The 25366-nt window shown below is 39.4% G+C and overlaps 1 protein-coding gene across 1 annotated transcript in view; it reads right to left on the bottom strand.

Moving 5' to 3' along the window:
* The window catches only part of TRIQK (triple QxxK/R motif containing), a 58528-nt gene extending 33561 nt beyond the window's left edge, over positions 1 to 24967 (bottom strand). Inside the window, exons 1-2 of the mRNA XM_066547905.1 lie at positions 24893 to 24967; positions 6899 to 6979 (exon numbers count right to left, since the gene is read on the bottom strand). Coding sequence (XP_066404002.1) covers positions 6899 to 6959 — 61 coding nt within the window. The 5' untranslated portion in view covers positions 6960 to 6979; positions 24893 to 24967. The remainder of the gene's footprint in view (positions 1 to 6898; positions 6980 to 24892) is intronic.
* Positions 24968 to 25366: the final 399 nt, after the last annotated feature.

Here is a 25366-nt window from a genome sequence, read left to right as displayed (position 1 = left end):
CTTGATCCAAGGTGACTCTTATGTCTTTCTTCTTAGACCACTGCCCCTGCAATGCTTGTCAGACTCTGCTGCCTTCATTTCTGCTATCCCAGACAGGGAGGAGCAGCAGAGACCACCACTTTCCATGGTAGGACAATGGCTGGACAAAACTTAACTGCACCCAAAAAACCCAGAGCTACTTTTCATAGCATTGTAGCTAAAGAAATGCAGTTACAACTATGAATTACGTTCACCTTAAATATCTATCAAGCACATCCTGAGATATGCATCTGTGCTGAGCATTTCATTCTCATGCCTGTTCTACTGCCTTGTTATGATGAAATGAGAGGAAATCCAATTTGTAGTTCACTGCCCAACTCTCCTTGCATTTATATTAATGCAACAGCACCTACAAATATAAGCACATGCACCACACACAGAGAATGTGTATATGTGAACACTGTACACACTGAAAAATTATGTCTGAGATTTTTTAGAAATGGGTGCCTAAAATTAGATTTACATATTCACACTGAGATGAGAGTACTTTGAAGTCCAGCTTTCACACATAAGCTAAGATTTTCAAGGCCTGGTGAAAGAATTTCTAAAAATGTTAAGCTGCTCTGCCTCTGAATGCAATCTATACATGCTTACATGTGTCTATAGTGAAAATGTTATGTATTTTGTAAAGGATTATAGAAGTTTTTTCTTGGTTGACTTTGACTACAGAAATGAATTCATTGAAGAATTGAATGAAGGTGAGAGTAAGTACAAACACAAATATGTAACATTGCAACAGCCCTGTAGACACTGCACACCTTACAGGAATTGCAAATGCTTGAAGTAACACCATGCTGAAAGCCAGTTCAGCAACTGGAAACATGACAAATTTCACTCTCATTTACACCTATACCAATCTGTAGCAATTCCATTGAGGGAAACAGTGATATTGTTGATGAGATTAAAATAAGAACAGTCTATGAACCTCCATCTGTATAAGAGTACTAAACAAGTGTAGTATGAACATATAGTAAAAGTAGTATAATCAAACAAGCTCAAAAAACTTTGCTGTGGAGAAGGGATGGGAGCCAAGAGTTTAGAGACACAACCCTACTCCTTAGCTTCTCTTCAAGGTGTGTGAACACATTTCCACAGTCCTCTGGATCTGCAGCCACCCCTCCCACTCCGGCACTGAGTCTATATCTGCCCAACAAATGAAAACTAAATAATATCCTCACATATGTAAGTACATATCCAGATCTACCATCACCTTCTATGCTCTCAGCCAAGCAATAAAATACAGCTCTGCAGCTTTGGACTTACAAAATATGTGATCACAAGCTGCATGTGCTTAAAATTCATCATCAGTTTTCACAGAACATATTTAAAAACATCCCAATCATCACAAAATGTGAATTAAATTAGTATAGCCAGACTAGGCTTTGCTTCACAGCAGTGTTTTCCTCAGCTGCTCCTGCTTCAGTTTCCAGAAAGTGATTCCACTGGCATAAAATTAAAATCAAAACAGCACTAACTGACCAAAGGATGTAGTTCATTTTTTTGTGACACCAAATTCATTCTTCATAAAACCTCCTCCCAAAAAAAAGAAACTACACATGGTATCAGTGGCCTATTGCTGTGAAGTACAAAACTCAAATTCCAAAACTTGCCAACAGTCACACATAATAGCAAAAGGAATGCTTTTTTCCAACGTCTCTTTATTATGTGCTTAGTAATAGATTTTTATTAGAAAAATCCAAGACAGCAAATGTAATGTTCCATATGCAAAAAAAAAAAGATACACCAGAACTGCTATTTTTGGTTTTGTTTTTTTTCCAATATAAACAGTAGGAGAAGACTTTCTGAGTAGTCAGTATTTGTTTCCTCTCCTTTCCCACAGTAAATAGGCGACCGGCATTAAAAAAGGGAAAAAAAATATGACTAGTTCAAAAAATAGACTGGAGAAGTTTTATTCCATTGACATCTGTCCTGCTACATCTTTGCTTATGGCAGAGGAGAGCAATCTCAATGATGTAGATGTTGCCTTCTTGGTTCCATGATTTTTCTTAACAGACAAAAGATAGGGGAATTGCTGTTTTGTGAGAAATGGGGAATTTTGAAATTTTCAGTACAAATTCAAAAATGTCCAAACATTTTTTGCTGTTGTTATTATTTCAGAAATTATATCTCAAATTTTCATTCTGATAAGCATTTCCTGATCCAAAACAACCATATTTCATGTCAAAGTATGCAACATATTTCAAATAAAAGTATCAAAATGTAACATTTTCCCTCTTTTAAAGCTGAAAAGGAAGGATGATAGTGGCCAGGTTTTTTTGAGTATTCAATAGCACTACTCAGGACAAGGAAGATAGAGGCACACTATGTCCATAAAAACACAGAGAAGGTAAACAGTAAAAGAAAGCAGAAAAGTTGAAGTGGTAAGAGTAAAGACAACTCTTTATCAGTAGGGTAGGTAGAAATGGCAATCTGCCACAAGAAGGGCTTCTCTCTGGAGACAACAGGTCCATGCTCCAGCTGGTAGCTGGAGGTGGGAACCCCAGAGATGCTTGTGCTGCCACTAGTCCCCAAGCTCTTCTCCATCTCAGGGCTACAGTAACATCACAGCCTCAGCCCTAGGATGAGGCGCTTTTCTTCTGGACAGGTCACTGGTCTCCACACCACGGACATATGTTACAGCATACGTCACAGCTGAGACGTTCACGATACACAGACTAACATTACCATGCAATTTCAGATGCCTTTAAGCACCTGCCCATACAGAGTAACATCAAACACTTCAGAAAGCTTCAAGCGTCTGCCCTTCTTGTTCTTTAGCCCAACCTTTTATACTTCCACCTTACATGCGTCATACCTGTGTGCCTTCTGTTCCTCTTGGTGATTGGTCAGTGCATCTCAGCACTCCATGGCTCACTGCTTTCAATTCTGTTCACCTGCTTTTCCCAGCTGCAGCCCACTGGGGATGAGGCTGGCTGCAGCCCCACTCCTAAATACCACAAACTGTGTGCTACAAAGGCCCAGCTTTACCCACAAAGTTTTATCTGATAGTTCAGGTGGGCACTGCTCTCTCTCCTGCGCTACCACAGCAGGACTCAGGACTCCTACCCAGTCCCCTTCTCTGCCCCATGGCTCCCCATATGTGATGCCAATGAACACCACCTCCATCACCAAGTCACCGCGCCCACTCATCAAAGTGAGTAGCTTTGTGCTTTCCAAAGCAAAAAGAGAACATATGTTCATTCATAACTTTTATTCCTTCCCAGGGGATGTGAGGAGCCTTATTTGCTCCAAAGAACCTCCAGGCTATGCCTGTATAAGCTCCAGATCAAGCTGGCAAGTCAGGAGATATAGAACAGACAATAGGCAGACCTTTGAGTCTACAAATTGAAGGTTGAATGATTGGCAAACAACCTCTCCTCATGAAAAATTATGCTACAGCAACACAATAGTAATGGGAGCCAAAAGTATGTCTATTCCTGATTTGTAGACCAGGTTTTAGTTATGCTATAATCCTCTCAGTATGCCTGCTTAGGATCCCACAATCACACAAGTCATGAACACTACCCACAAATCCTGCAGCTTCCATGCCGAGCAAGTGACACACCAGATGAAGAAGGATGGAAAATATACATGTGGAATTGTTCTGGGAACTTAAAGCACACATAACAGTAAACAAAGCAAATATGGTACAAAACCTGTTGCTATTTTCACAGCATTTGTGGAGCTAAGCTGCATAAATGCAGAAGGATGCATACTGCCTCACACCTTTCCTCAGATTCCAGCAAATTAAGCACAGCAGCACAAACAGCAGCAGGGAGAAGGAAACACTCTGCAGAAGAGCTTCCCTGTTTGCTGCTGCACTACAGGTACATATTTGGGTATGTGAGTGAGAGATGAGCAAGTGTTAAAATTACTTTTCCTCATGGTTTCTTCTACAGCCTTGGCTGCTCATGGAGATTTGAACAGGGAGAGATCCCTTGGTGCCATCCTCCCTCCTCCAGGTACAGCTAAAGCCAGTTCTAAAAGGTTGCTGTGGTTGTCCCCTGTCCACTTGGGGCTAGGCTTCACAAAGCCATTGCCACTTTGGTCTGAAATAACTAACTAGAAGACTGTCTGCTCCCCACTGAGAAGGCAGTGCCACTGTCAGATACTGGAGCACCAGCTTAAGTGGCACTACAGACAAATTTTGGCTGGTGTCAGGAGAGATGGCTGAAAGCCAGCTGACAGGGAAGAACAGTATCAATCTCTGTGCTGGGGGAATCCTCTGAAAATGCTACTGAAGCAAACAGCAACTGCTAGTGGCACAGAGGCAAACAAAACACGAGTGATCCTGTTCTCATGGAGAAGAGAAAAAGGCAAACGGCTGAACTGAAGTAATCAACATGAACTTGAACCATGGCACAGGGCAAACATGTGGCACGCCGTATGGAAACTCAGAACAAAACAGAAAGCTTGGAACAAAATGAAATTAAAAATCTGCTTCTATTTCAAATTACTCCACTAAACATCTAACTGAAAATTGTGTTGGAAGTTGATATGACTTTGTGACATGTTGTTCCTTGAAGGCTGCCATTTTCCATCAAAAAAAAGGTATGAAAAACGTTTCAATCTGGTTACCTTCTATCCAGCAAGGCTAGAAAACATTAAGTTGTAAGCTAAAAAATAACATCACACCATTAGTCAGGAGGAAATAGCTGTTCAGCCAGCATCTATCATAATGTTTTCAACAACCCATAGATACCAAATGCCTGGAAAAGAAGGCCAGTAATCACTCCAAGCATGGAATTTGAGCTTTAAATGCATTTGATGAATTATTTTTTTTAAAGACAGACCCTGTGCAGCCTCACTTTGCTTACTGTTCTAGATATAATCTACCTTAGAAAAGGTGACCAAATGTCCATCTCCAAAACAATTGAGCCTGTAGCATTAGGGTGCTCTGCGTTCTGAGGGATCATCTGTTGAACAGCTTAACACTAAAACATCCCTGCAAAAGTACCTAAGTGTCAAATCTAAGTCTTAAAGAATGACTTCATTTAAAAAAAATCTTTCTATGTAATTTCTAATAATAGGCCAAGAAGAATCAGGAAGAGTTAAAATGAAGAATCTAGAGCATTTCTCCTATGAGGGAAGACTGAGAGATCTGAGAGTACTTACCTAGGAGAAAATAATAGGTTCAAAGAGGATTTCATCAGTGTATAGAAATACTTGAAGGGAGGGTGCAAAGAGGACAGAGCCAGGCTCTTCTCAGTGGTGCTCTGTCACAGGACTAGCAACGGGCACACCCAGAAACACATAAGAAAAAAACCTTCTACTTTGAAGATAGTCAGATACAGGAAGAGAGGTTGTGGAATTCCTATACTCGGAGATATTTAAAAAACATCTGAACACTGATCTGGGCAACCAGCTCTAGGTGGCCCTGCTTAAGCAGGGCAGATGGATGAGATGACCTCCACTGGTCCCTGTCAACCTTAACCATCCTGTGACTAATGGATGAATTATTACCAGTTATGCAAAACTATATAAGAACAAAAAAATCAAGCAGTAATGACAAAAAAAAGCACTAAAACCCAGAAAACAACAGCACTTTTATATTCATTAGGGAAATATTAGATTAGATTTGTCAATAATACACCTACTTGTCCTATAATACACCTAATGGCATGATGAGACTAGAGGGCTCACTCCACCAAGCTCAGCTACCAGGCCAAAAGATAGCCCAACATGGTTACACATAAAACTCAAACATACCTCCAAAACTTGAGTTTTAAATCATATCCACACATTTTCAAACTCACCCTCTTACATTAATTAAGTTGAGAGAACTGATTTCCATTGGCAAACGCTATAGTGGTATCAGTGAATGACCAGAGTAGGAGCTGAAACAACCATTATCAGAGCAAAAGGCAGAGCACAGTCTATTCATGCTCTCTGTCCTCTAAGGAGTATTACAACCACAGAAACACCTCCTAAGTTATGTAGTTTATTTGCCTGCCAGCATGAGATTCTTCCCTACAATAATTTTAACACTTGCTTTCACCAACTTAAGAGCAATGTGTCACATCTAAAGAAAATGAGTTTACTATGAATGCCCCCCCATAACCGTAGCTCTTTCACCTTGAGAATGTACACTGTAAACAACCTTTTTTCCCCCAGACACTTGTTGTTTTCTGCATATTTAAACAGATGTGTGTGCTTAGCAACTGTAAAACAAAGTCATTTACTTAAATAACTGTGTACAGATTAAAGTATTTCATTTTATATATAAGCTTTCAAAATACTGTGACTCTTTTATAATATTTAACATACAGAGACAGAATCTTCATATATGGATTTCAAAAATAACTCACCTTTGCATTTAAGCAAAGAAAGAGGGATTTGCATTTGCAATGTATCTATGTGAAGGTACATGTGTGCATGTACATACTTTGCATACGTGTTACCTAAATAAGTATTAGTCAAGGATAGAAAAAGTCCTAAGGAAAAAAATTAACATGTTTAATAGATCCATTAGTGTGAGAATAAATGCAGTTATACAATACAAAGGTCTGTAACATTCAGTGTATCAAAAATTGTTATGAATGAGGAAAGTATCTCGTTAGAAATGCCATATATGAAATTAAAGACAAACAGGAGAATCAGGAAAGTTCCAACAGGTCAGAAACATTGTGAAGCCATTTTGCTGCAGTATTTCACTAGTGTTTCCAAACACACAGCATATACTTTATCTGAAGTCACTCAAAATACTGTCTTCAGAAAGCTGAATGACTTACTCAACAGCATTTATAAAATGAAGTTTTCAAAGAGGAATGCTACGTTTTGTTACTAGTGGGCCTTGCTGGGGAAAAAAAAAAGTTTTGTTTTTATTTTAAGTACACAAACTTTTCTTTCAAACTCTTACCTATTTGTTTCCTGTACTGGTCAACAGGAGTCCTTGATGTGGAGGCATCTTTTCTACCCATTGTTTTCAATCCAAAAATCACTGTCAGTATCAGGAAAAAAAAAACAAACAAAAAAAAAAACTAAAACAAAAACCACAACATTATTCCTAAATAAATTACTAACAAAATCAATTGCTTATAACATCAGAAAAATGGTAACAAGCAACATTTACATGATTACACACAAAGACATAAGCCTTCCCAGAGTACAATGAGACACTGGAGTTAATCATCACTATTCTGAAGACTATTAGATACATTCTAAACATACCTTTTTCTCCATTGCATGGGTTATTAACATTACAGAATGCCTGTTAGTTTGAATGAAAATAAAGAAAAAAGAAAGGATTTAAACTGATTGCACTGTAATTCAGCATTTGGTACCACTGTAATTCAGCATTTGGTACCAACAATTACATTCCTATATAATTTATTTCTTTAATAAACCAGGGAATGAATGTAGTATTGTGAGCTGTTTCCATTATTGAAAATACATTTACACCACACTTAGGAGTCAGAGGCAGGATTAGGCTGTGTGCATCCACAGGTGAAATTGCTCAGGAAAACCACCTGCAGACAAGCAGATACCTAAAACACAGCAACCCCACTCTCTCCTATTTTCCTCCCATGGGCTCTAGATATCTGTGAATGAATAGGAAATGGAGAACAAAAGCTGAAAGCTGGGGCTGTATGCATTTTACACCTCTCAGGCATGGTATTGATAGTTTAAATTACCTTCATTGCATTTCAGTAACAAGCAGCCAGATTCTTGAATGGGATTCTCGTGTTGCACAGCCATGTTGCACATCCTCACAAGGAGGTGACACTAGGACTGCACAAGGAACTGCATAATCATCCATACAAAGATGTTCCTTCTGGTATACTGGAGCTTCCACACCATTCATGTAACTGAACAAGCATAATCTGAACACTGCTCTAGTAAATTCTTTATGTATCTTTTAACATGCAAAACCTTATGGTTTTATATTCATCCCTCACAGGGCTGCCTCTCAAGTGGCAGATACTACAAACACACTCATTTCACCTCTTTTTCCCTGGTTATGAAATAACTGGCTGTTACAGTCATGCTTATTGCTCAAAACACTGGGATTGAACCATTTTAGCTGGGCTGAAGGCATTACTCACCACAGTGACGAGAAGCCCCACCATCTGACTGCCTCTACAACACAACAGTCCCAACATAAACACCCACACTCATGAGGGGTCTGATGTTTTCAAGAAGTGTCAGATTACTGTTCAAGCACTGAAGATGCACAGCAGCCAACCCCTGCCTTTTCCCAACTGGCCCCGGTGAGAAGCATGCCAAGGGCAAACTTTGGCTGAATCATGCTGGGTAGCCACAAACCATGTGCAGATTGTGCACATATGGCCATGGAGTTATCTGCAAGAGTTGCACTTTTCTGTTAGGCATAACCAGCTGCGCTACAGCAAGACAAGAGTCCCTGGTCGCTGCCAAGGCACACTTTCTGGGAAGTGCAACCCTGGAAGGCACTGAAATGCCAAATCACGGCCCAAAAAGCATGCCATGGCACTGCTGAACACTACTGCCAGCATCCCAAATTTAAAGCAACCACCATTTATTTTCTCCATAGCCTCAAACATGATTTAAAATATAGCTGCAGAAATGATGCCCAGTTATTTGTGCATTTTAACACCATAAAGTTTATTATTTTATATTTATCTGTTCTTCTATTATTCTTCACAGGACTGGGTTGTATTTCATAACATTCACATCATAATAATTAGAATGGAAAAATAAAAGTACAATTTGAACTTTCAGCTAACTGAGGAGGTAACAGATACATTTTTACACTGCAAAACTAGATATTGGCTTTTTTATGGCACTGCTAAGAGACTGTTTTGACTTGCCTTTTGCCATTTCCATAGTCTACTAATGGTTTATAACAAAACATCAGCTGTGAAAGATGTTTGCAGTTTTAGTAATGCCAATAAAACAGAAGAAGAAAACACAGGCAAAGATTATTTCCTGACTTAAGCCACAGAGAAACTGGTGTTTGCCTGTGTGGCTCAGTGTCACCAACTCTGGCATCTAGAAGCTCGAGTCCTCTTTGTTCTTCAAAGGGATGCAAAAATCATCATTCATTCCCACTGTTTTGATGGTTACATAGCAAATGCCTGAGAAACCCATGGAGACATTGGCACACAGAGCCCAGTGTCTAATAAGACAGATATTTGCATAGAAGATCAGCCACAATTTAGAATGTTGTGATAGATGTGGAAAGGGAATAACAGGTCTATACTATCATGTTTGAAACTGAGATTGTTTTCACAATTTAGTTCCTTGGGGACTATGGCTCATCACCTTCTCTTGTAAAGAATCCCACATTCTTGGGCAACTTGCCATGAGGTAGATTTAAACTAAAATATGGATTAATAAGAGGTAATATTTATTATTTATGAACCTTGCTGTAGGAGTGGTTTTCAATGCAACTTTCTAACCATTTTTTGATAAAAAAAAGCCTGAAACCTTTGCTGAGTTACAAAACTAATCTTCCCCATTTAAAATAGGAGTGGTCATCCTACAGTAATTGGTCATCTTTACTGTAAAAGAAATTTACACTCAGGTCTCTGACCCCTTTGCTGCTTCTGACAGCAGCAAATGGAGGATCTTCTGGAGGTTCCTCCTGTATTTCTTTGCCAAACCAAAGGGGTAGGCAGCACACCATGCTGCATCATGCATCCCAAGCCTTCAAACCCTAAAGTTTTAATGACTACACAACCATTTAAAGAAACATGTAAAGGAGCTTATCACTGCTTTTACTGAAAATACTTGACAAGTAATTTCAGATAATATGAAAGCAATGTGAGCTGTCCTCAACTTTCAAGCTTTTATAAAAGATGGTCTTAAGAAAACAAAGCGAGGCCCCAATGATTTTTTGTTTACTTCTGCTTCAGAGATGCTACAAGATTAAAAGACATCTTTGTTTGTGTGATACTGTGTTCACTATTTTTTCACCCCCTTTGGCTTTCCCTCTAGTAATTCACCTTTGAAAATTACACATTCAGAAAAACACTTTGTTCCTCTCTTCTTTTACTCTTAAGCAGTGGCTGATAAATTGCTTATTATAACCTCTAACTGTCAATAGCATTTGGTGAGATAAAAACCAGTCCTAAACGTCCACTGGAGGTCTGGCTACACTTTAAATCCCAATTCACTGTTCTTGATGTATACATAGCATTTTCTACACCAGTTAAAAAAAATTGAAGAAATTACATTCATTAAATAGAAACTTGCTATAAATTACTAGATATGCTAATAAAAAATAAGAATAGGATCTACATATATAGAGATTGCACTTTGTACATTATTGGTGCAATACAAATGATTAATAACAATGACAGGCCTTAAAATGTATATCAGTGCACACTCACAAGACATGCATATCTGCATGTGTACAAACTTTCCCAGCATGATATCTGACAGCATGTCTGCACTCTCCCACTAGGTTGCCTAAATATTAACAGTGGGCACATTAAAGAAATAATCAATGAAATTACTGGTTTTGTAGCTGAGATATAGTTAGTCAGCTGAGAGAAAAGAAGTATAACTTCAGGACAGAAAAGAACCACTACAGAATGTAAAACTACTGAACCAAGTCTTTGGCATCTGTATATATGCAGAAGTTCCTCATCTTTAATTGCAAATAGATTTCTACCTTAAACATAATTCTTTTTTTATTTGTGTTGTTGGATGTAATGCAGGTTGATCATCTGAACTCATAAATTGATTCATTTTAAACATGTTTCAAAGATGCCATGAAAACTTACTGATATCATTGAAGGAACTGGTCTTCTCCCAGTTAACTCCATAGCTGATAGTTTATTAACTAATGGATAGTAAAATATTTGCAAGTTACAAGAAAGCAAAAATAGCCTTTTATCTACCTCAGGTAAAATTCAAGGAGCACATCGGATCATCTGGAAACATCAAGTTATCTCAAAGAACTGGTAGCGCTACATTTAAAGTGGGAAGTCATCTGCACGTAGGTATTTTGGAAATTGTTGCTGCTGGTTATAATTGGTTTTTTTGCTATTGTACTGCTGAAGTACAGTAACTAAGATCTGTCTACACAGCAGTGGAAGCAGCCTACAGCTGCTAAAATAATGTAGATTAATTATTTAACCATACTGTAGCCAAGAAAAAGAATTTAAAAATCTTTACTACTATTACTGCCTTAAAAAAAACTTCTACAAACAAAATACATTCAAGTTCTCTTGGTAAGCCCTACAGTAGTCCTCCATTCCTCTGGAAAGTCTCTCTCAAAGAACGAGACTATTATTTCCCAGGAAAGAGTCCCCTGCCCATGCTGCTTCTTGCAGAATCTATCTCTGCTTCATCTGGGGATTTATTTATTCTTCCGTTAATAAAAGAAATGCAATACTTCTTTACTTAATTTAACCTTGAAAGCAGCAGAGGTGATTTAAATTTAATTAAATTTAGGAAAATTAATCAAAAACACAGGATCCATAACTCCAGTCAGAACAGATACTAAAATAATTTCAACATTCTACACAAGGAGGAGAAACACTTTATCACATCCCAAGATTCAAACGATATAGGAACTACAACTTTTACTCAGACATATATCAGGCTGTTTCATAGCTTCATGTAAACACTAGGAACAAAACACACATTGTTACTTCCAATTAGTACCCTCTGCACTACAGGGAAAGGAGATGCTCTGTTGTTTTTTAGCTATACAATACCTACAAACTGCATGAAATTAGCTCTGCATTTATTTAACAGAAGTAATAAACAGGTAATAGTTCATAGGAATTTAGAGCATATCCTCATGAATATTTCCAAATCCTAAGGAAATATATTCTGAAAAACTAATTTAATCAACAACCCAGATTAGTCCCACTAAATTTCAGGAACATAACTCAGACACATAAGCTACACAGGAGGTCATCTCCACTCCCTTTGCAATGGGCAAAGAAATAAATGTAATAGTTAGGAGTCCAAATCACCTCTGGCAATCTTGCTTTCTTGCTATGTTCCTAATTCTCTTCAGAGTGCCTAAAATTTGGTGGGATTATTTACACCCAAATATTTGCATTTTCTCATCTAGTGAAGAGTCTACATAATTTTGCTAAACATGGAATGTTTTTAAACATCTGAAGAGTTGAAAAGATTATCCTTAAATGTACTCACAGCTAGGAAAAGAGTGAACATTTCAAGGGTGGCAAAACCTGAATAAGAATTTTTTAAAAGGACTTCATATTTATGTAAAATTGCTTTCTTAAGAAAAAGTAGGCTATTAAAAATGTTAAAAGGTTCCTTCCATTCCTAGAAGCATATAGTTTGCTTCTGCTTCTACAGGATGAAAATGCAGTAGGCCAAAACACACTTATAAAAGCACTACTTACACAGAAGAGATCTATTTCGCAATTGGTATTATTCTTACTATAAAAAAATAGGAATTTTTTCAGAAGAATATTCCTAACTGTAGTGATTCTATACACCTTACATTTTATTTTCATTATTAGGTTGTTACGCTTTCAGAAAAAGATTCCCTACTTACTTCAGAGATGTGTAGAGCTATAGTATGTGTGAAACATATATTCAATTTAATATGAAGACAGATCTTCATCTGAACGAATTTAAAATTCCAAATGTCCAAAGAGGAACTTCCCCCCCCCCCCCATTTTTATTAATCTATGATGGCACTGATGTGTCAAGAAAATATCCTTAAAGAAGTTCATGAAAGGGAAAAAAGCATACACGTAGTTCATTTCTGCCTTGCCAGACAGTTCAAAATATAGTGCTTCACAGAGAAAAGAGTAATCTCCACTAAAGGGAAAATTACACAATAATTGACACCTTATTTCAGAGAAACATTCTTCAAAATAATGGAATCTGTCTAAACATTTTTGGGGGAAAGAGAAGGACATGGGACTATGGTAGAAATCAGAGCTAAAAAGGATAGAAGAATGGACACGCAGACCACCCCATTGCCCAGAGTTAGATGCACCAAGGATGGATAAAGCTTCCATGGGAGCACCTGCAGACGCTGTAGAGACGCTCTGCGGCACAAGGTGTAGGGAGGATGTCACCACCATCACCCCACAAAACAGAGTGAAGCACAGCTCTCTGCCTCAAGAGTCAAAAGTTCATAGAGTCAAGAGCAACGATGAGAAACAATTATTTGCTCTGTCTCATAATTGACATGTCAGCAGAGGACACTTCTGCAGTTCAGTTAAATCTCAGCAATTTTACTCCCTCTTTGATCCCCACCACATACCCCTTCAGCACTCATTTCCTTTGATGAAGTAGGGACTAACTTAAATAACAGTATAAAGCTATAGGTTAAAGACCTTAGATTTCAAAATCAGCTAAGTCTGCCTAAGCACTTCACTTCCAGTAAGTTACAAAGTTGCCATTCTTAAATGCAATAATCCCATATGGTTTTACCGAAGTCTTACTCCAAAATCTCAGAGACTGTTTTGCCCTCCTAGGTGTTACAGCAAGGGAAGAGTGACTTTCCCTTCTTCAAATGAGAAATTAAGCCCTCTGTTCTCCCCACTTTAGTTGTGGGAACTGACAAAAGTTCTATTTTTCCTAAATGCTACTTCTTTCCTGGGACTGCCACAAGCCATGGCCTTGCTATAAGCCTGAATGCTTCAATTACACACACTTGTTAATTTCTTATTTGTAGAGTTTTAAGCTTAGGCTCAGTTTTGATGGAAATTAAATTCTGATTTGTTTCTCCAGTGAGAAGAAGTATTTAGGGATTATCCTTCCCTTTAGTATATCCATCTTAAACTACAGTTCTCAACCATCCAGAGAACAGTGATTCACAAAGTTTTCAGTATTGCAAAATGGGGTAGTGACCTTTATTGAGAATAAATCTTGTAACTTCTAAAGTTATTCAAACACACAAAAAATTGGAACAGGTAGCAATTTCATATTTATCATGCTTTTATTTCTATGATGGCTTTCTTTTCACTTGCCTTACCTTAAGACTACTAAAACCAAAATATTTCAGAGCAAATAATTTAAGAGCTGAAATAGTTTTTTAAAGTAATATATCAGAACAAGACAGTTTGAAACTGCTGTAATTTTTCCTTTCTTTTCATGCTCACACTGTTTATAAAAATCCAAACTTTTTAAAGCATGTGAGGTTAAGTCTCCACTTAATTTTTCTCCATTAATTCTAACATTGATATCCACTTTCCTTGAATATGCCTATCATTCAAGCAGAAACCCAACTCTTGGCAAATAAAATTATCTTAATAACTGAAAACCAGAAGAAAAAACAGTCACAAATACATCATGCAGGCACAAAACTGGCAGGCAGACAAATGTGCCCTTCTCTAACATACTTCACTGTATTATCACACCACGTCCCATCATACAACTTCAAGTCATAGTAATTGCCAGAATTGGTCACCATGTTTATGGCCAAATGAATGCTTCCCTTCTTATCCTGAGCAAGCCTGCAAAAGTTGAAAGCACTCTACAAATGACAGCAGCAAATAATACTTGAGTCCACATAAACCTAATCGTAACACTTCAGCAAAACCAAATTATTAGTTCCATTACTACACCTGGTGTACAACAAGACTTAAAGGATAATCCTGGAGGCCCAAGGGCTTGCCACCAGAGCTGTAACGCCTCAGCCTGGGGAGGCCAAAGCAGGCAATGAGAAACTCCCCTCTAAGATTAGGGTCAGAAGTGCCTCCCTCCCATAGGCCTCTGCAGGCACATGGTAACATCTCAAGTCCTATTGCTCTGTACAGTTGTTCCACCCCAGTTCAACCCCCGTTCTCACATATTTGTGTTCTCTGTGCTCTCTCCCAGTCCCCATCGGTCCCAGTTTGCTGCAGTGTCACACCCCTGTTTCCCTATTGGTTCCCCTGGTTGGCTGCCCCCCCCCATCCCATTCACCTGTTCCCACCGGTCCTTGACACTCAGATCGACTCCTTTTCCCCATATAAAACCCTGTGCCCTCAGTCCAAGTTTGTCCCTGGAGTCCCTTTGAAGTAATAAGAAGCTTTCAGATCTCCAAAGAAAGACCCGTCCTTCGCCTCTTTCATCAGCCATGGTGGCAAGCATGCTCCGGGCCCTGAAAGCACTGCTCACTCTCAGAAGAGCCCATTGAAGCTCACCACTTCAGGTAATCTCTCCATCCAGCATTCAGAACAAATGCACATTTTTTTCCTTTCTCTGAAGCTACTGCAGCTCAATAAGTATTAAAAAGGCTGATCTATAAATGAAGAAAAATAGTTTTATGGCTTTTTTTTTTTGTTGTTTCACATGCTGTATTAAGCATTCAGGAAATCAATTCAGCTTTAAAAAAAAACAACAAAAAAAAAACCAAAAAAACCATCTAGTCTAGTCACCAGGCAAAAGAAACATGAAGTATAAGGAGTTTTAATTTGGTGGGTTTTGTACTTACGTTTTCCTTCAACAGGTTTGGTACTTACGTTTTCCCTCAACAGCTCATTAAAGACAGAGCAATTACAGAATGGGTCAGGTTAGAAGAGACCACAGTGGGTCACCTGGTCCACCATCCCTGACTGAGGAGGGTCTTCCTGCAACACATGGCATAGAACTGCATCCAGATGCAGATGCTCCCCATAAAGACCAGAACATAAAGCTGGCATGCATTTAATCAGCCTTAACACAATGTATCTTTTTTTGTAATTTCTTTCTTTTAAATTGAGACAAAAACCAGTAGATAACCAGTAGCTAACTTAAGTGTTAACAGAAAAAATGAAAAGTTCAGCCCAACAACACTTAATAATGAGCTTAATAGTCAGCCTTAGTGAACATAGACCCATAGATGTGAACAGCTGCATTTTCAAAACCAAGTCCTACTTGGTTTTGAAGGACTAGGCCATAAGTGGGTGAGAAGTTTAATATGGTGTAAATAACATCAGCTCAGTAGTTTCCCAGGTTGTTTAAAACAATAGGCCAAGCACAGTCTCTGCAGATTTTATCTAAATTGCTCAAGACTTGGCTCTCCTGAAAACTATCTAGAGATCCCATTAAAGGCAATGATTTTTAAGATAAAGAATAAAGTAATAGCTTACATGATACCATCTCTTTGGGAGCTTTATGTTGTATTTGGGCAAAAAGGGGAGTGTAAGATCATTGATATCTATCTACAATCTGAACCTTGAACAAAGATTGAATTACATGAATGGATCAAAATCAGGCTAAAACCTTTATATGCACCAAATGAAAAAATAAGCTTTGATAATCATCAGAAAATCTAGTAAACTGTTTCCTTGCCTCATTTTAAAGCAGAGAAATTTGTGGAGTGCAGCTGGGAAGAAAGGCAGCAAGATGAAAACCCATCAACCAGCAGAAAATTATCAGTTGAAATAGAACGTCGTGCGAACAGCTAAAGATCTTGGATGAAACCATTTGTGCAAATGCCTGTTTGGGCTCTTTTCATGGCTCTTCCCACTAATAGGAACAGGGTGGGAGGAGACTACAGCCCCATCTCTTCCCTCTGCTCCTGGACAGCACGCAGGTGTGTGTCATAAGAGATTTTGCTTCAGGGTTCATTGTCCAGAAGAATGCCAAAAGAAAGGATGACACTGAGACAGAAACATTAAAAAAAGTATTCCTTTTGTTTTGAGTCATTCAGTATGAATGAAATATTATTTACCATAAAAAAAGTAGTAAAATACAAAATTAACACTTTTTTATGGGTGGCTGCTTTAGGAGATGGCTCATTTTTTAAGATCCTGAATTCGAATGCATTAAAGGTTGGCCTTTTCTGGCCTAAAAGATATCTCTGATGAGAGATTCACATACCACAAACCAGTTACAAACAAGAGAGTTTTAATACTGCTAAAAGACATCATTTGGAAAGCAGTTTGTGAGCATTTCTTACGGAATCTAGCTTGAGATAAAATGGCAGACGACAACCCACTCCATTTGCTCAAATTGCCTGAGTGCATCTCTCTAAGCACTAGGGAGTCCTTGGGTGACAAACCAGGACAAGGGGGTTTGCACATGCCCTTGGCTAGAGTCAAAGCAGAATGTGTGCTTCTGCCATAAAGTTTTATTAGGAGAAGGTGATTGCACTGCCTGAAATCTAGCCTTGTAAATCACATACAACAATGAAAAGCCTTCTAGAGCATACAGTTAAATGAGTTCAGATTGGTTTTCTTAAGAACACACCAACATCACAAGAAACTGCAGGTCTATTGCCTTCTTGCTACAATTGCCCAGTCTGGCCACTACTGTATCAACAGCTGTACAGCTCTGTAAGTAACTATAAAAGTTTAAGGAGAGCTGGGTCAACTCTGAAAAGGAAGCTAAATTGCCACCTCTTTTACCTTTCAGAAGACTTTATCCCATGCACTCAGCTTTGCAGCTGTCCCAGTTGTTTCCACACTGACCTATATATTTATTTTAATAAGGTGAGTAAATAAAATGTGTAACAGTATAGTACAAGGAAAACACCCTTCCAGATCTTCACTGCTTCCAGCAATGTGCGTAAATGTGAAGGTTCAAAACCAGGAAAGAGACAAGTTTGGTAAGAGAGTCATCACCCTGGGCTTTTTCCTACACACATTATTCCCTCCCCTTCAAGGTCCCCTCAAGGTGGAGTACATATTCTCTAGTGCCCTTCTATGGTCAGGATACAGAATTGAACCAAGCCTATACAATATACATTACTTGTGTGCAATAAATGACAGAATACAAATGCTTTGAATTCCTTACTCTGCATATATGGCTGTGTTTTAGTACAGCATCCACATTTACATCATAATTTCCATGGATCTATATAAACATGCATGAAGATAAACAGGCACTCTTCCCATGCAGAACTGGAAGAATTCACCCAGAAGCCTTGCTCTGTAAATTATTTCAGATGTATTTTAATGAAGCCATAAAAGATATTAGCAAGTGTGCCAGGAACTTTAGTTTTAAATTATTATGATCTGTTACTCTAACAGAAGTTATTAGTATTATTTAACCCCACTGGTGTACTTGAAATGAAAATAGTTTCAAGTTTTTTTCAATAGGTTTTGCCTCTATAATATTTTTTCCAGAACACCCTTCCTGTTTAGCCTGCTGGTCTCTAGCTTTGTGTACACAGAAAGATACCAAAATAACCCAGGCTTTCAAATTATGCCGTCTTTCAGAATAAAAAGTAAGCATCAATCTAACAATGCTTTATTAACCTTTTCATTCCAAATTACAGGAAGATTAATTCATAAATTAAATAACATGTCAAAAAATTCCAAGGAAAGCAACATCCACCTTTGCTTTTACCATTTCATTATTTCAGAATAAAAAAAAAAACAGTAAACTATTCGCTGCTGCAATTCTTAGCAGCACATTAAAATAACACTCAATTTTGTTGAAAAAACATATTATCTAAAGCTTTTCATTCTGCATATATATATATATATATAGATATATATATAGATATATATATATATATATACAACAAAACAGAAACAATGCTTTTCATGTCCTCTGCAAAGGGAAGAAATGACAAATTCAAACAGATTCAGCATAGCCTTGCCTAGGACACTAAACAGTAGGTATGCAGGAGGGCCTCTGCAGCAACCAGGTGGGAGGGAGAGCTAACCGAGCTGGCCAAGGTAAGGCAGATGTGTGGTCAGAAACACCACGGCAAGCGTGAACCCAATCTCAAACCCACCTCCCAAGGGCAGTTCTACAAACAGAACTCTGTTCAGGACCTTCATCATGCTTTCAAATTTTTCAGGACATGTTTTCCATCGAAATAAAACTAGACGCAACATTCCTGCACTGGTCTTATTATTCAAACTATGCTTCTATCTCTCTTAGGCAGCACATTCTTGACACTGCCCTGCACTCGAGTCCCCTTTGTCTACAGGACCTTCCTCACAAACCTCTAAGTCCTTCCTCAGCCGCACCTCTAGAAGATAAGATTTTTCCATTCTGCACACAAATCCAGTATTCCTTGTTCCTTGGCACAGGCACATGAACTACATTCTAACAGACTCATGTTAACATGATCTCAGCCGTGCTTTAAACTTCATCCTTTCTTCATCAATCCAGCAATCACTGAACTACTCATCCTTTGCCACTATGCTCGTATGTTTACACACAGACAACTGACCAAAACAACAAGCACATCACACCTCATGCAAATGCTGGAACAAGTCCCCACAGGCTCTCAACCATTGCCAGTGGCCTTCCAGCCATTACTTCTGAGTGCTGGCAGCTCAGCAGCTCTTTATCCATTTTATTGTTACTGTACAGTCCGAATTTTAAAATTAATTTTAGTTGCGTAACAGTAAATCAAGGACCTAACCAAATGTTAGCCATATACTGTGCTTTCACTTTGACAGCCAAGACACAAAAACAAAATAAGTAATCCACTGCTTCAGGTTAACAATTTCCTTTTGGCAAGAGTCTAAGTAATACAAAACTGGTCTAGCAGCAAAGTAAGTGATGCAATCTTAATTGGAGGCAGTGTAACCAGCTCCTCACACAATGAGAGCAACACACCACCTACTAAACAATTTCTATAGCATACATATTACATGAAAGAAAGATCTATGGTTTTTAATATAAGCTTTTAGGCATGATCACTTCTAAAAGCAGACAAAAGTCAGAGTATAAGCAGAGGTGGCGATATGGTAAAGCCAAGCTTGGAAATATCCTCCACACTGACTTGATACAGTGACAAACTGAAAATATAGGTAATTTAAAAAATAAAGTTTTAAACATATTCAACTCAAAAGCACAGAGGAGTCTCTTCAACAAGCTCTGGGTATCTGAGAGGCTTTAAGATGTTGCTGACCCAGGTGCTTAATCCTGCCACAGTTTAGGAGGCTGCAAGAAAGGACAACAAAAGGGGGTATGTTCTGTGCCCAGGACTCTGGATCTGATTCCCAGCCTCCACATCAGCACACAACCCCCTAAAAGGAATGTGAGCTCAGGTGAGGGAAGTGAACTGAGGTGCAGGTATTGCCAGCTCCTCCATACAGACTGCAATCTCAGGGGTGGGGAGAAGCGACCAGCTGGCACCATCTTAAACTACAGCATTTAAGGCTTCTAGAGTACATCTGTCAGAGCCATTTGTGAATAAATTTCAGCATAAGAGTTTGCAGAATTGAGAACTTTATATGTAAAGATTACAATGAAAACACAATAGATAAAAGCATAAAAAGCTACACAGGCTGATTGATAATGTAAACGTGAGAGGGAATTATCATGGGTAAACGTAACCTTTTCTTCATTTACACCACACAGCACAGCCAGGGAGAAAACAATTGAGACTTCGAAACCTACTACATTTGCAACCCAATCTGTTTCCCCAATATAAAAAACAGCTCATGACATAAAAGGTTATTATTTTGTTTCACTACTTATTTTAATAGAAATACATGAGAATTAATTCAGCTTCCTGGCTAGAGACAAACAACTACAGACAATGCAACCCCATTTTTAATTTGTTGTCTTACCTAAAACTAGAAATAACAGCATTAAAAAGTGACAACAAATTTGTGTAGAAAATTGTGTGCTTCAGCTTGTCCTCTGGATTTTAACTTTCCAACTATTATTCCCAACACTAAGTTACTGCCATCATTTGCTCTTTTCCCCTCTCACACTTGTCCTTTCTGCCATGACTTCTCCACCATAAGTTTCTGCTGTCAGAACAGTCTTTCCTTATTTATTCATTTTACCAGCTCAACGTCTAGCCCTGGGTTTCTACTGCATCCTTCCTTTCCTATCTCCAATCCTTCTTTACAAACCCTTCTGGGTTTACATTGGCTAATTCATCAGCCTTTCTTCCCAATTCTGCCTCTTTTTTGATTGTAAATCACACTCAGTGAAGGATGATGACAAGAACAATCACAACATATGAATGAACAATATTTTGATTATGTATGTATTATATTTAAAACTGCAAAAAATCTCTGGACACAATAAACTGTATTGTGCAAAGCTCCACTGTAACACTGCAGTGTGTGTTTAGAAAGCCAGAATCAAACTTAAAAAATCACTAATGATGATTTTTGCCCTGTGGCTAAAAAAACGCAAAACAAATGAGAAACAAAGGAATTAGCACTGTCCCTGTCAGGAATGCCTCAAGTATTTACTCAACTCACTGATTACAGGGGTGCCTGTGCACAGCTAGTGATATAAAAGCACCTGGGATTCCATGACATTTTCCCATGACCTTCAAACAAATTTCTAAAGAATAAAAATGTATCAGGAATCATAGGCTGTTGCAGATAATTCTGCAATATTAAAGCTGCATTAATGCAAGTTCTATTTGAAAACACACATGCAAGAACACACACTGCAAACAGACATTGCTGTTCTTCCACAGCCATGCCAGTGACCATCTACGTTTGTCATTACATGCAACAACAGCTGCTTACTCTACAACAAACACCACATTTTTTCTACCTTTCTTTCCTGTTTTCTTTTCAAAAGGAAAAAAAATGTTACCTGCTTATTTTGTGTGTCAAAAAATACTTCAAGAATAAACCTGATAATTAAAGAGTTATAACAGAAACTGTTTCTTCATCTCCTCTACCAACCATGCCACAAGGTTTATGTCGTACAAAATACTGCAGTGATATATAGGATCATCAGGTTAGTTAACTAAAAGCAGTTCTACTGTGCCTATGATTGATCAACTTTGGGACTGTTAAAACATTAAAAATGTTAATCTTTGTAATAATCTCCTGAAAAAATTTTATATTAATTTAAACCATGGATCATTTTAATATTTAATCATTGCAGACTTCACTTGGAATGAGGATAGCCATTCACTGAAAAGCACTTCATTTTTTATTTTGAAAAATGATCAGCTAGTATTTATTTTGTAAATCTCTTCACATATTTTCCTCAAGAAAAGTAAACCTGCAAGCAAATGAAAAAATCCACAAGAGCAGAAAAATTTAAAGCAGAGTTTGGGTCAGAAAACATTGACTTTCACACTCCTGTTTCCCAGGAGTAACTGCATTACAAGAGGCATACTGTATGAGAGTCAGAGGGCTGGGGGAGACTTCTACTGCAAATGGAAATGACTGCCTTCTTTGTCTACATCTTACAATCATCTATCTTGCATTGTCTTCACATATCTCATAACATGTAAACATAGTAATTCACTTTTTCTTCACAAGTACTTAACAGAGTGTTTTTTAACAGGCAACCCAATTCTGGAACATTAGCCCAACTCCTATCTTCTCCTATAATTCACAGCTTGCCTTGCTTAATGCAAAATTTATATTAATATGGAGATATCCCAAAGAAAGAAACCCAACAACTTCCTAGTCATGATAAAAACTCACAGAAACTCTAAAATTCTAACTGCAATTAACAGTAATGGTATCAATTAATTTTGAAAAGTATTAAAAATTCTCTAACCAAAACTAATTCATGGTCTAGAGAAACAAATTTCACAGGAAAATTCAAGAACAGTATCTTCACTGCACTGCAAAAATAGAATCCAAAGAAAACAACTCTTGTCTTGTTTTCTACATAGGGCCTACTAAAACTGGATGTTCTCTGGAGCTACTGCCATAAAGTACTCTGAGCTTCCGGTGTCCTTTAGACTGGGCTGCCAGAATTTGGCTCAAATACTTGAATTAAGTAAATCCTAAAAATACCCTGAGTGGTACCAGAGGTTAATGTATTAGCTTACATGACTAGACTTCATTCTGTGTTTTTGACCAATAGTGAGGTAGAAGATTTTCAAACCGGCACACAAACTGGCTTCCCAATCTGAAGAGGCTGCAGAGTCTAACAGCAAGAACTACGAAATCCAGAACAGGCAGAAGTGAGTGTAGCACCTTTCAATGCACATAAACTTACACTGCATAGTTCAAATTCATGGAAAAAAAGCCCACAACTAACCAAGCAAAAACCAGTAATAAAGGTACTGCCTTTACTCCCGATTTTATGAAGAAAGTATGTATCTCCTTGTGTATTACCTTCACTAAAGTATGCTCTTAAGGAACAATGTATGGAAAAATCCTGGTCATTCAATGTGATACAGTAATAAACTCTGGAACTCAGTTGCTTGTACTTGAAATGGAAGACATATTCCTGTTTATAGGACTTTATAAAAGCCACATGTATGTCCTTGTACAAAATTCAGTGTATGACTTAAAGCTAAACACATGAGGAAATTTACCACTGTTGAAAGGCATCTCTGCTTTAGTACTCTGATTTGAAGTAATCTTTCAAAACCTAGATGTCTGAAGAGATCCCACATTTGCATTGAGAAAGTATTTTCTGTATTGTTTTTGCAAATACAAAATACTATTTTAAGCACAATTAAGTTAGTTATAGAACATTATGGTAATCTCTTCTTGGCTACATAAATTCACAGAATTCCCAAGACTGTTGATGGACCTTCTGAGGTCATCTACTTGTGCTCATCTATTCCTGCTCAACCAGGTTTAGCTAGAAGATTTACACATAAATTATATCTGAAGTAGACTTACACCTTTCCAAGTTTCACAATGACATTTTAATCCTAGAGAATAACTTGTATTAATGAATGATGAAAGACAATCATGTCAACAAAAAAACTGGCCAAATTTTTCTTTAGGTGAGCAGACAAACTATTTTCTGAACAATGGTTTGTCTCCAGCCAATTTTGTACCAAAGAGTGAAGTGATTCAGCCAAGGGTGACGTGCCAAAATGCAGTACTTAAGAAATGGTTCCATTTTCTCCACATTTGTAAGATTTAGTGTGTATCTTAAACATCACTTTATACAGTTTTCCACTACAGAAATACATCTTTAATAGCAGGTACCCTACCCTTCTGATTAGCTCTTTAGGAATGAGCCTGGGCCCCAACAGGAAGGAACTCAAAACCTATGACATGCAATTGAATTACTGAGTGTGAAGGTGTGTGCTGCATATACAGCCCAATTACACCATAGGCTCTTTCAGAGGGGGTTTCTGATACTACTATGATCTGTCCTTGTAACTGTGTGGGCTGATGGAAGGTGGAGCAGCTTGAGAGCCACATCAACAGCATGGTAGAGAATCCCCAGCCAACACTTCACATTTAGAAGCTTTTGCAGCTCACATATTCTCACATATTTCTGTCCAGGATTTTCTGAGCACAGGCATGACCAGAGCCGTCTGCAGAGAACACAAAGACGTCCAATGTACCCGGAACACATCACGCCTATAAGGCAAACATAGCCAGCTCAACACTCCGGGTTGGATCAGATTTACTGCACACCCACAGCCGGCCCGGTCTCACTGCACGTGGGCAGTCAGCACACACAGAGCAGCGGATTGTCCAGCGCCAGACACCCTAAAACCTTAGACAAGACAGAGTTTCGCACACACACCCAACAACGGGCCGGCAGTCTGTGAGCAGTCGTGCTCACGAAGGAAAACCATGAGCTATCCTCCCATGAAAGCATCGCACGCTTCGGCCAGTTCGGCCCCGCTGCGTGCCCGGGCCAGGCCTCGATCACGGCCCCGCCGAGGACACCTCGGTGAGGGGTTTGTTTCCCTCCAGTTTGGCTGCCTGGTCAGAGTCGTACTGCTTTGAGCACGGAAAAGCAGCCCTGGCAGTCGAGAGGTCCTGGCACGGTGAAACGGAACACCAAACGCGACCGCAGAACAGCGCAGCACGGCAACCATTCCCGCCCACGCCCAATATGGCGGCCGCACCGCCGACCCTCTCCCACCCCAGTCCCTCCAGCCGGCGCTACGGGGGCGGGGCCGCCCGGATTGACAGCGCGCTCCGGCCAATCGCGGGGCCGCGCGCTTCCCGCCGACCAATGGCAGGGCGGGCCCGCGGCGGTCAGCGGGCCGGCCGCGCGCGCCGCCGGCGCGAGCGCTCCCTGCCCGCGGGCCAATGGCGGCGGCCCCGCGGCGCGGGAGGGGCCGGCGCCGGGGCAGCCCCGCTCGGGCCCGGCGGCCGCGGCCGCTCGCCCACCCCGGGACGCGGCGCGGTACCTCGGGCCGAGCGGCACAGCTCCGCCTCCTCCCTCCTCCCTCGCTGGGGCGACTTCCTGTGCTAGCGGGGCTCCCGCCACCTCCTGCCCGAGCGTCCCCGCCTCCCAGTCCCGCCCGCTGTGCCCCGGCCCCGCGGCGCTTACGGTGGCTCCCGCTCGCCTGTGGCACTCAGTGTGTTGCAGGGTTTTCCAGGGACGGTGCTGTGTTGCTCCAGACTCGTAGAGCGAAAAGCAATTAGCCACTTTCACATTGTAGAATCACAGGATGGATTGGATTGGAAGGGACCATAAAAATCATCTAGTTCCAGCACCCCATCATTACAAGCCAAGTGGGAACTTAGATTCGAGGTCCTAAAAATAAAACACATGGAAAATTATGAACTCCAACAGGTAATTCTGCGGGTACCTTGAGATGGTGCTGGGTCTTCTGCAACAGATAATTCTTCTGTGCAAGAAGCAAGCCTCTGACTTTCAG

Source organism: Molothrus aeneus, chromosome 1 (assembly GCF_037042795.1).
Source record: "Molothrus aeneus isolate 106 chromosome 1, BPBGC_Maene_1.0, whole genome shotgun sequence".
NCBI lineage: Eukaryota > Metazoa > Chordata > Aves > Passeriformes > Icteridae > Molothrus > Molothrus aeneus.
Note: the sequence above shows the minus strand (reverse complement) of the source record. Positions and strands in the feature narration are given on the sequence as shown.